This window comes from Pristis pectinata, chromosome 4, assembly GCF_009764475.1.
Source record: "Pristis pectinata isolate sPriPec2 chromosome 4, sPriPec2.1.pri, whole genome shotgun sequence".
NCBI classification, from domain to species: Eukaryota; Metazoa; Chordata; class Chondrichthyes; order Rhinopristiformes; family Pristidae; genus Pristis; species Pristis pectinata.
This window is the reverse complement of record NC_067408.1, coordinates 116006380-116018844: the sequence shown is the minus strand read 5'-3', so window position 1 is coordinate 116018844 and position 12465 is coordinate 116006380. Positions and strand designations below refer to the sequence as shown.

The window sequence follows — 12465 nt, the reverse complement described above, 5'->3', positions numbered from 1 at the left end:
ACTGAAACCTATCAAATACTGAAAGGCCTGGATAGAGTGGACAAGGAGAGGATGTCACCATTAGTGGGAGAGTGCACGATCTGAGGGCCCAGCCTCAGAATAAAGGGATGTCCCTTTAGAACTGAGATGAGGAGGAATTTCTTCAGCCAGAGGGTGGTGAATCTGTGGAATTCATTGCAACAGAGGGCTGTGGAGGCCAAGTCATTGGGTGTATTTAAGTCGGAGATTGATAGGTTCTTGATTGGTAAGGGGGTTAAGGGTTATGGGGAGAATGGGGTTGATTAAAAAAAGAATCAACCATGATTGAATGGTGGAATAGACTTGATGGGCTGAATGGCCTAATTCTGCTCCTATATCTTATGATACCAGATGTAACATGCTGATCAATGATGTATTGTGTACCAAATGATGCCAGGTGTAATATGTACCTGCTAATGCCAAAGCTGTGTGTACCAACAGATGCCAGGTAGAATATTCACCTGCTAATGAATGGTATTGGTTTACGAATATTGCCTGGTGTAACGTGTACGTGGTAGTGCTGGTGTGTGTACCAGCTGATGCCAGGCATAGTGTGTACCTGCCGGTGTTGGTGCATTGTGTACTAACTTAACCTTAAGCCTTTGGTAACACAGCCGTATAAGAAACAACTTGACATTGCAGTGCCCTGTAGTTTGTTTCCCTTCAGGAATCCCAGGTGTATTTCCAATTCCCATATCTTAATCTGCGCCACTCCCCATTCTCCATGAGCGCTGCACATTTACCAAACCTTCTGAGCCCACAGCCACGACATTCACTGCTGAGTTTAAAAAATGGTTCTGTCAATACCTGACCTCGCTTCAACCCTTGCACGAAAGTGAGCTATGCTGTTTGCACTTGACTGTTCTCTCTCCCGCTGCCTTTCTCTTCTCCTTTCCTTTCACTGTCTTCACCTTTTTCTTGCTTATCCATCCTCCGTTCGGCATCTTCCCTCTCTCTCTCTCTCTCTCTCCTTCCCTCCCCTTTCTTACTTCCTCTGTCTGTCTCCTCTGTCCCTCCTTCTCCGTCTCTCTTTTTCCCGTCTCTCTCTCTCTCTCTCACACTCACTCCCTCTCTAATTTGCTCCATTCCCTACCCCCCTTCCCCACCTCACCCTCTCCCCCTCTCTCACTGTCAATTCCTTTCCTCTTTCATCTCTCTGACTCTTCTCGCTCTCACCATTCACTCTTATTGCTTCCAGTAGTGTCCTGCCCCTTCCCTTTCTTCTCATTCCCTTCCCATTCACTCCGCTCTCCACCGCCTCTCCTTCCTCAGTGGAGCCTGGGGTTGACATTGTCCCTTCTTGGTTCCATCTCTCCATTCTACACAGCAGACGATTTATCACACTTCAGAGGTAGGTTTATCTTCAGTCCTTTAGCCTTGGTGGGAAATAACAAATTGGGCTTCCTGTGGCTGGGGTTGCTGAGTTCGGTAGCAACTTTTATTTTCACAGTGTGTCCCGGGGAAGATGTTGAACGGGAGAATAATTGACTTGTCAGGATTCAGCTGTGACTTTTTTCTTCACACCAGCGGTGAGGGAAATGAAAAAAAACAATCTCAGAGCCAAAAACAAGGCTTTTATTTCTGATGGTGTCCCTCGCTGAGTTCAATGCTTGAAGCTCCTTCAGCTGTCATGCTCAGAGTGTACAGCGCAGAATCAGGCCCAATTCTCCTTGCCTCACACCAGCCTCTTCCCACCCCTAACCATCTCCCCCATCACCATATCCCTCCAGTCCTCTCTCCCTCATGTGTTTATCCAGCTTCCCCTTCAATGTATCCCTGCTCCTCACCTCAACCTCTCCCTGTGGGAGTGAGTCCCACGTTCTCCCTACACTCTGGACAACATTTCTCCTGAAGACACAAGAGACTGCAGATACTAGAAAATGGGGCAACACACAAGCTGCTGGAGGAACTCAGCGGGTCGGGCAGCATCTGTGGAGGGAAATGGACAGTTGACGTTTCGGGTCGAGATCCCTCACCTGGACTGAAAGATAGAGGGGAGATAGCCAGCTTCCTACAGCCTGGTGGTATGAACATTAAATTGTCCAGCTTCTGGTAACTGCTTCCCCTCTGTCCCTTTTCTCCCCCCCTCCTGATCCAACTGGCCCCCATCACCCTGTCTCTTTCCCATTTCATAGGGTTGACATATGAGGGGAGATTGAGTCGCCTGGGACTAGACTCGCTGGAATTCAGAAGAATGAGATGGGATCTTATAGAAACATATAAAATTATGAAAGGGAGAGATAAGATAGAGGCAGGAAGGTTGTTTCCACTGGTAGTTGAGACTAGAACCAGGGGACATAGCCTCAAGATTTGGGGGCATAGATTTCGGACGGAGATGAAGAGAAACTGCTTTTCCCAGAGAGTAGTGAACCCGTGGAATTCTCTGCCCAGGGAAGCAGTAGAGGCTACCCCATTAAATATGTTTAAGACACACACAGATTTTTGCAAAGTGGGGGAACTAAGGGTTATAGGGAAAAGGCAGGCAGGTGGATCTGAGTCCACGGCCGGATCAGCCACGATCTTATTGAACGGCGGAGAAGGCTCGACAGGCCAGATGGCCTCCTCCTGCTCCTATTTCCTATGCTCTTATGTCCACCCCCCCACCCTCTCGATCTGCCCGTCACCCACACACTCCTCCCACCGGTTCCCCTCCCCGCCTCCCTCGCTCTATTCCACACTCCACCTTCCTCCCCTATCAGATTCCATCATCTTGAGGCCTCCACCTCCTGGCGTCTGGCACCATTAGCGCACTTCCCTCCCCCATCCGCCCATCACCCCCCACCCCTTGTCACCTGGATTCACCTATCACCTGTCAACTCTTGCCCCACCCCTTCCCTCCACCTCTTTGCACTGGTTATCTCCCCTCTCTCTTTCAGTCCAGGTGAAGGGTCTTGACCTGAAACGTCGACTGCCCTTTTCTCTCTACAGATGCTGCCTGACCTGCTGAGTTTCTCCAGTGTATTGTGTGTTGTTAAGGTTTCTCCTGAATCTATATTGGATCATTGGTCCCCAATGTTACAGGTATCAAAGGAAGGGCAGCATTAGTGAGGGGGTAGACTCTTCAGAGCTGGTGTTTCTGAGCCAAGTGCTGTGAAACAGATTCAGGGTCTCAGAGGCAAGGACTCTGAACACAGTCTTAGAGAGAGGTGATTTATTTACAAGAGACAGACGCGGGGAAAGTGTAACGGGAATAACACACACACACGCACAGTTTATAGCGAGCGTGGGAAAATCGCAACAGGGGTAAAATACACACACACACACACACACACACACACACACACACACACACACACACACACACACACACACACACACACACACACACAAAATGAACCAGGTACGGACAATCAAGGAAAAGCAATACAATACCCGCCACCCCTTGACTCAGTGCAGGCACGGCTCTGTGCTACCAGGGATACTAACTAGAATGCTCCCAACCCTATTAACAGTGCACACCTTACCAATGATTTCTCCAGCGCTGTTCCACGGTTCCTCGGCCTGGGATGAAGCAGGGTGATCCCTCAGGGCAGGCAGGCAAAAGAGAGCAAGCCGAGCACATGTGGCACTCTTTATAGTGCTGGAGGGCTGGGGGGTGTCCAGCCCAGGTAATTTAAAAAGGCCAATGGCCCGATGCCAGCAAGGACAAATGGATCACAAAGGCCCAAGGCCCAAGGCCAAGTACAAAGGCGCTTAAAGGAACCAATGGTCAGGTGTGCACTGATGGGTGGGGTGGAGCTAAACCTTGATTGGCAGTGGTGTGTCTTTCGACCAGGTAATGGGCAGTGCTGTCACATGACAGCCACGACCCTCCACAATTCACCAAGTAACAGGGATAGGGCTACAAAGCTGCTTCAAATACAAGAGAGCATAAGTTTAAGGTGAGAGAAAGGTGTTTAAAAGGGGATATGAGGGGAAAGTTTTCTACACAGAGTGGTCGATAGTGGAACTTGCTGCCAGAGGAAGTGGTGGAATCATACAACTAAGAGGCATTTAGACAGGCACATGAAGGGGCAAGGCATGGAAGATAGGGTCCTAATGTAGGCAAGTTGGATTCGTGTAGAGGGGCAAAAGGTTGACATGGATGTGGGCGGTCAAAGGGCCCATTTCTGTGCTCTACAACTCCATGACTCTCAAGTTACAGCAGTGGCTGGTACAACAATGCACCAAAAGTCATACCACATGTTCCACTCAGTCCATAAAGGTATGCCGGTCCTCATGTGTTGTACAGCAGGTAGACACTGTGGTGGAGACAAGGTCATAATACGCACAAGAGGCAGAACGGAGGGGCATTCTCTCCTAGTTCTGGAAGAAGAATGCAGTTCTATTTTCCTCTACAATCCACAGGGGTGCCTAAAAACTAGTTGTTGAATAAGGATAGAGGGAGAAGTACATAGAATATAGAACATTACGATACAGTACAGGCCCTTCGGCCCACGATATTGTGCCGACATTTTATCCTGCTCTAAGATCTACCTAACCCTTCCCTCCCACATAGCCCTCCATTTCTCTGTCATTCATGTGCCTATCTAAGAATCTCTTAAGTGTTCCTGATGTGCTTGCCTCCGCCACCCCTGACGGCAGTGCGTTCCACGCACCCACCACCATAATTTTAAGGTGATTGGAGGAAAGTACAGGGGGGATATTAGAGATAAGTTTTTTTACACAGAGAGTGATGGGTGCATGGAACGTGCTGCCAGGGGTGCTGGCAGAGGCAGATACATTAGGGACATTTAAGAAAGTCTTAGATAGCTACATGGATGATAGAAAAGTGGAGGGCTATGTGGGAGAGAAGGGTTAGATAAATCTTAGAGTAGGATAAAATGTCGGCACAACATCGTGGGCTGAAGGGCTTGTACAGTGCTCTAATGTTCTATGTTCTATCTTATAGAGGTATACAAGATTATGAGGGGTAAAGATAGGGTGAATGCATACAGGCTTTTTCCCCTCAGGCTGGGTGAGACTAGAACTAGAGGACATAGGTTAAGCGATGCAAGTGTGGAACGAGCTGCCAGAGGACGTGGTGGATGCGGGTACAATTGTAACATTTAAGAGAAGTTTGGATAGGTGCATGGATGGGAGGGGTTTGGAGGGACATGGTCCAGGTGCAGGTAGGTGGGACTAGGCAGAAGATCAGGTTGGCATGGACTGGATGGGCCGAAGGGCCTGTTTCTGTGCTGCAGTGCTCTATGACTCTATGACTCTGAATGGGAACTAGAGCAGACCATACAGACCTCTGAGCCTGCTTTTCCATCTGATGAGATCACAGCTGACCTGACTGTTCCTGAACCTGGTGGTGTGGGACTTCAGGCTTCTGTACCTCCTGCCCGATGGGAGCTGCGAGAAGTTAGCATGGCCCAGATGGTGGGGATCTTTGAAGATGGATGTTGCCTCCTTGAGGCAGCACCTCCTGTAGATACTCCCGATGGTGGGGAGGGATGTGCCCGTGACATATTGGGCTGAGTCCACTACTCTCTGCAGCTTCTTATGTTCCTGTGCATTTGAATTGCCGTCCCAGACCGTGATGCAACCAGTCAGGATACTTTCATCCCCTTGGTTTTTCTCCACCCCTCCCCCTCTCAACAACTTAAAACAAAATTATTTCCTGAATTTGATGAGCATTAACTGTGTTTCTCTCTCAGCAGATGCTGCCTGACCTGCTGAGTGTTTCCTATTCTTTCTCTTTGTATTTAATACCACTCAGTTACTCCTTTGACCCCAACCTGCAATGGGTGGTCAAGCCAGCATCCTGAAATGCCTCTGTTTAATTGAGGTGGTGCACAAGTTGGATTAATTCTTTCTCTCCACAGCTCCTGGAGCACCACCGCAGTCCGTGACGGTGCTGACGGTTGGGAACCACAACAGCACCAGCATCAGTGTCTCGTGGGATCCTCCCCCTGCAGAGCAGCAGAATGGCATCATCCAGGAGTACAAGGTGGGCTGGAGGGAAAAGACTCATGTCGGATTGGGAGTTGGGCTGCCGTTGAGATGGGTTTCAGGTCTCCAACTGGTACCTGGAACACTCTGAGACTCGGGGGACTGTCTTGTTGTCCTCTGAACGATCTTCACCCGTCTTACTGCATTCTGTTGTGTCTCCCCATCCTGCTCAAGGCTAAGGGGCCACAAGCACTCATACATAAGTACATTGAGGTAGGACAAAAGGAAAAGCAATGACAGAATGCAGGATATCGTGTGACAATTCTCTCCAGTTGGAGTATTTCCTATCTTCGCTTAGGAAACCCTGGCTCCAATCTTGACCCTGCTTTTCACCCTCCAGCTTCTGTATCCCCCTTCACCCTCCCTTCCCCTCACCTGGCTCCTTCTGCCCGATATACTTCACCCCTCCTTGGTCCACCTAACCCCCTGTCTCACCCCTCTCCCTGTCCTCTTTATCCCGGCTATCTTCCCTCTCCACTCTCAGTCCTGATGTTTTGGTTTATTAAATTAATTTGTTCATTATTGTTGTCATGTATACCAAGGTACAGAGAAAAACTGTTCTGCATGCCATCCATACAAATTATTTCATCACATCAGCACATTGAAGTAGTACAAGGGAAAAGCAATAACAGAATGATCCGAAATGTTGACCGTCCCCTTCCCCCACAGATGCTGCTCGACCCTTCAGTTCCTTGAGCAGTTTGTTTTTTGCTCCAACCTTGACACTCTGGACCCTGTCCCAGACTTCCCAACCAGTCAAAATAGCTTCTGTTTTCTACTCATTCAGTCGTTTTATACATTGAAAACTTCAAGCAGATCCATTCTTAATTTCGAATTCTAGAGGATACAATCCTAGTGTGCGCAATCTCTTGTAGATTATGCATTGAAATTGGAATTGGTTTATTATTGTCACATGTGCCGAGGTACAGTGAAAAACTTGTCATGCATACCGATCATACAGATCAATTCATTACATAGTGCATTAAGGTAGTACAAGGGAAAACAATACAGAATGCAGAATAATGTGTTACAGTTACAGAGAAAGTGCAGTGCAGGCAGACAATAAGGTGCAAGATAATAACAAAGTAGATTGTGAGGCCAAGGATCATCTTATCGTACTAGGAAATCGTTCAATAGTCTTATAACAGTGGGATAGAAGCTGTCCTTTAGCCTGGTGGTACCTACTTCCAGGCTTTTGTATCTTCTGCCCGATGGTAGAGGGGAGAAGAGAGAATGTCCAGAATGGGTGGGGTCTTTGATTATGCTGGCTGCTTTACTGAGACAGCGAGAAGTATAGACAGAGTCCATGGAGGGGAGACTGGTTTCCATGATGTAGAAAGGCCAATTAAAGGAATTAGTAATTCTATGTAGAAAGGCCTAAATTCAATAAGATCAAAGTGAATAATCTCACAGTTGCCCACACTTGAACCTATTTGCCAGTTTTTTCTGATACTACCTCTTTGTGAATCAGTGCCCCCATTTAGAACACTTACAGTGTCATTGTGTGCAAGATCAGTCCATGCTCACTATCTCACTGAGTCAGGTATGTGGGATTAGCGTAGGTAGGCATTTTGCTCAGCATGGACGAGTTGGGCTGAAGGGCCTGTTTTCCTGCTGTATAACTTCTATGAATCTATGAATCACCGAGATCATTAATAGTGAATAGTTGTTGCCCCAACACAACTCTCGGATTCCTCTGGGACATCACTCCCATCTTGGCAATGTCCATTATCCCTTTTCTCTGTCTCCTATCCTTCAGCTGTTCCCCAACCAACCCAGGCATGGTAGTGTAGCGGTTAATGTAACGCTATTACAGCACCAGTGACCCGGGTTCAATTCCCGCCGCTGTCTGTAAGGAGTCTGTACATTCTCCCCGTGTCTGCGTGGGTTTCCTCCGGGTGCTCCGGTTTCCCCCCACATTCCAAAAGACGTACAGGTTAGGAAGTTGTGGGTGTGCTATGTTGGTGCCGGAGGCGTGGCGACACTTGCGGGCTGCCCCCAGAACACTACGCAAAAGATGCATTTCACTGTGTGTTTCGATGTACATGTGACTAATAAAGAAATCTTACCTTATCTTTTAATTTGCCTTCAATTCCATTTGCTTCAACTCTTGCCAGCAATTTCAAACAAGAGTATTTACTGAATGCCTTCCAGAGGTAACACCTGAATGGTGTAAATTGCAGTGAATTGGGAGAGCTTTTGAAGTTGGGGGAGCAGATTAAATCTCCCCAAGTGTCAGGGAGCATCATCAGCATATCTCAAGAGAGAGTGGTCCACAGAACACAGCGAGAAAAGAAGTGAAGATCATGTTCCTAGAAGCAGGAGTTGTTGGAGGCAAACCACTGTGCCCATTATTTGCTTTTAATTAAACAACAAATTGGAGGTTAACAAGGGCTGCCAAAGACTATCAATCATCAGAGTTACCCCAACAAGTGCCCTGTGGTTAGTACTGACCTTCACAGCTCTCATTTTCAGCCTGTAAACTAAGGCACAAAGAGCAGAAGAAAATAGGAGCAGTAATAGGTTATTTACCCCCTTTAGCCTGGCCCTGCCATTCAATATGATCATGGCTGATCCGCCCCAGGCCTCAATTCCTCTTCTTTGAATAAGTATTGGGACACAACTGTCACTTCTGAAACCAAAGAAGGATTTTTCCTTCTTTGGATATAATAACTTGGACTCTTAATAGACTCTTAACCCTGCAGTCTACCTCATCATGGCCTTGCACCTTATTGTCTGCCTGCACTGCAATTTCTCTGTAACTGTAACACTTTATTCTGCATTCTGTTACTGCGTTTCCTCTGTACTACCTCGATGCACTGTTGTAATGAAATGATCTGTCTGGATGGCATGCAAAACAAAGTTTCTCACTGCAGCTCAGTACATGTGACAATAATAAACCAATTTACCAACTTCAATGAGATGAAGGACACAAGCCCAACTCACATTGTTGACTGACGTTGAGAGGCATTGATCGTGTGGATAGTCAGAGGCTTTTTCCCAGGGCTGAAATGGTTGCCACAAGAGGACACAGGTTTAAGGTGCTGCAGAGTAGGTACAGAGGAGATGTCAGGGGTAAGTTTTTTACTCAGAGAGTGGTGAGTGTGTGGAATGGGCTGCCGGCAATGGTGGTGGAGGCGGATACAATAGGGTCTTTTAAGAGACTTTTAGATAGGTACATGGAGCTTAGAAAAATAGAGGGCTATGAGTAAGCCTAGTAATTTCTAAGGTAGGGACATGTTTGGCACAAGTTTGTGGGCCGAAGGGCCTGTATTGTGCTGTAGGTTTTCTATGTTTCTACGTTTCTACGACGTTGACCTGCAACATATGGACTATAAGCCAGGAAACTTATTGAAAGTCAGAGAGATATGCAAAGTCAGCGTTCAATGAAGCTAATAGCTCTCGAGAGACCTTTACCTCCAACAACTCCTGCTTCTAGGAACATAATTTCCTGTTCCTTTCTTGCTGTGTTTTGTGGACCAGCCTCTCTTTAGATGTCCTGATGATGCTCTTCAACACCTCTTCAAGATGCCAATGCCTCCACATACAAAGTCATGTATTGCCTTGGCTGAAAATGATTTGCTACGGTCATCTTTTGTTCTCATTTGGCCTTGTGATACCTCGGCATATAGACCTTCCCAGGAGGTTCCTGTGGTCCATCTCTGGAGAGGATGAAAGTTCACATTTCCTCCACCATCTGCCCTCATAAGCCTGCACTGGTCTATCCTACACAGCACTGAACATTTATCTTATTAAACTTTCAAACGTGCACAACCATTTAGGGGTCTTTCTGGTGATGCTTTCCCATCGTTGTGGTTACAGTTTGAGTCTCAACAAAGTGTGTAATAATAAAGTCACCCACACCAGATTAGTATTAAACCACATACCTGCACTCAACGAAACTTGCGCAATGCCCCACAAGAAGAAAAATGACTTTTTTTTAGAACAAATAGTCTGCTGCAGGAATCCAGCAGGTCGAACAGCATCTGTGAGGGAGAAGGAATTGTCGATGTTGAACCTGAAATGTCGACAATTCTTTCCCCCCCACAGATTGTTGTTCGACCCACTGAGTCCCTCCAGCAGATTGTCAGCTGCTCCAGATCCCAGCATCTGCAGTATCTCGTGTCTCCATTTTACTAATCCACTGAGAAGTCTCTTCAACGTATGCCAACTTTGAAGGAGATTTCCTCCTCTCTCTAACGGGAGTTCTGTGAGACCCTCTCTCCCTGCTCCCCCTCTGTGGTTTCCACTGCTCTCCTGCTCTTTGACCACGTTCTTACCAAGACCCGCTACTACAGTCTGATGCAGGATTTCGTCCCAAAACGTCGACAATTCCTTCCCTCCTACAGATGTTCCTCCAGCAAATTGCTTGTTTCTCCAGATTCCAACACCTGCAGTCTCTTGTGTGTCCAGGTTTCTCTTCAGTATCTCTGTGAAAACACCACATTATTATAAAAGCCCAGTTGACCCAGTTACATCCTTAGAAGAAGGGAATCTGCCATCCTTGCCCAGCCTAGCTAAAATAAGAATGGGATTGAATCTTAACTGTGTCTTCAGTTCAGGAGCTGCAAGGAATAGACAATAAATGTATTACTAGTAGCATCCACACCCCACGCACAAAGGAAAAAAAATACTTGAAGATGAATTCAAATTCAGGAATAGTTGACATTCCTTACATCATCTTGGAGCTGATGCATGAGGTTAGACTGCTGATTGGAAAGAAAAGCATAATCACCAGACACTTGTTCGCCTCTGGGTTTATAGCCAGAAAATGGGTCGGGTGAGGATTGATGAATCCCATGGACTTCCCTCATCCTTCTTTCAGACATTTATTGCACACGCATTCAGGATGGATGGAGCTTTGGATTCAAAGGAAATCAGGGGATGTGGGGGAATCGAGCTGGAAAGTGAACAGGAATTGAGAATGATACTGAATATCAGAGCAGGCTTGAGGGGCCATATTCTGCTCCTAATTCTTAGGCTATTAACGCATCCTATAAATTACAGCTCTGAACTCTAGTAACTTAGCGCCAATGTTAGTCATTAAACACACATGTTGTTGCTCTGCAAAATGGGAACTTCATACTTAGTGACCTGGAGTGTCTTCAAACAATAGTGTCCTTAAAGAATAAGAAGAAGCAACATTCTTAAAATTGATAAAATAACAGAGCAATAGCACCGAAAGATGGATACTGAAGAATAATGTACAAGACTGAAAAATTTTGCAAAGTCCAATAATTTAAAATTCTGTAAAGAATTTGCTTTAACCATTAACAATCCATTACCTAATCCAAGATATGTCACTTCCTTTGCAGCAAGTTTTGTTTCGCTTGCTAATGGTCTAACACTTGGATCAGAATTTTGCAATACCTCAGAAAGAGAGGTGAAAACAGACAAGGCTCAGCATTTTTGCAAAGCCTCTTCACACTCCCAGCAGTTCAGGCAGCGTCTAGGGAATGAGAAACAGCTAACGTTTCAGGTCTGGGACATTTCATCAGAACTGAAAGGTTAACTGTCCCTCTCTCCACAGATGCTGCCTAACCTGCTGAGTGTTTCTGGCATTTTCCATTTTTCTTTCAGATCTGGAACGAGCTGCCAGAGGAAGTGATTGAGGCAGGTACAATAACAATATTTAATAGATATTTGGATAAGTACGTGGATAGGAAAGGTTTAGAAGGATATGGGCCAAATATGGGCATAGCTTGTTGGGCACCATGGTCAGCATGGACGAGTTGGACCGAAGGGCCTGACTCTGTTTCCAGCATCTTCAGTTTTTTTGATTCTCAGAACCAGACGAACTCCTGTGTAACTTTCTGCTTTGCCTTCTTCCACCTGTGTCCATTGACAGATATGGTGCCTGGGCAACGCCACAAGGTTTCACATCAACAGGACGGTGGACGCAGCCATTCGCTCGGTGGTGATCGGTGGCCTTCTCCCCGGTGTCCAGTACCGAGTCCAGGTGGCTGCCAGCACCAGTGCAGGGGTCGGTGTGAAGAGTGAGCCACAGCCCATCGTCATTGGTAAGCTTCAGCCTTTAGCCACCATCCTCTCACCCTCCTCCCATCCGCTGACCGCTCCCGTCATTCCTCAACCCCTCCACCGTTACTCAATTACTCCCACCATTCCCCAACTCTTCCCACCCCTCCCACCATTCCTCCCACAATTCTCAGCACCCCCACCATTCCTCAGACCCTCCCACCTTGAGCCTGGTGGTACATGTTCTCAAGCTTTTGTATCTTCTGCCTGATGGGAGGTGGGAGAAGAGAGAATGTCCAGGGTGGGTGGGGTCTTTGATTATGTTGGCTGCTTTCCCGAGGCAGCGAGAAGTGTAGACAGAGTCCATGGAGGGGAGGTTGGTTTCCGTGATGTGCTGAGCTGTGTCCACGACTCTCTGCAGTCTCTTGCAGTCCTGGGCAGAGCAATTACCGCACCGAGCCACAATATATCTGGATAGGATGCTTTCCATGGTGCTTCTGTAAAAATTGGTGAGGGTCTAACTCTCTTCAGGTT

The 12465-nt window shown here is 47.0% G+C and overlaps 1 protein-coding gene across 1 annotated transcript in view; it reads left to right on the top strand.

Moving 5' to 3' along the window:
* robo2 (roundabout, axon guidance receptor, homolog 2 (Drosophila)) overlaps positions 1–12465 on the top strand; it is a 1057792-nt gene that overhangs the window by 960556 nt on the left and 84771 nt on the right. The window contains exons 16-17 of the mRNA XM_052015293.1: positions 5829–5953; positions 11804–11975. Coding sequence (XP_051871253.1) covers positions 5829–5953; positions 11804–11975 — 297 coding nt within the window. The remainder of the gene's footprint in view (positions 1–5828; positions 5954–11803; positions 11976–12465) is intronic.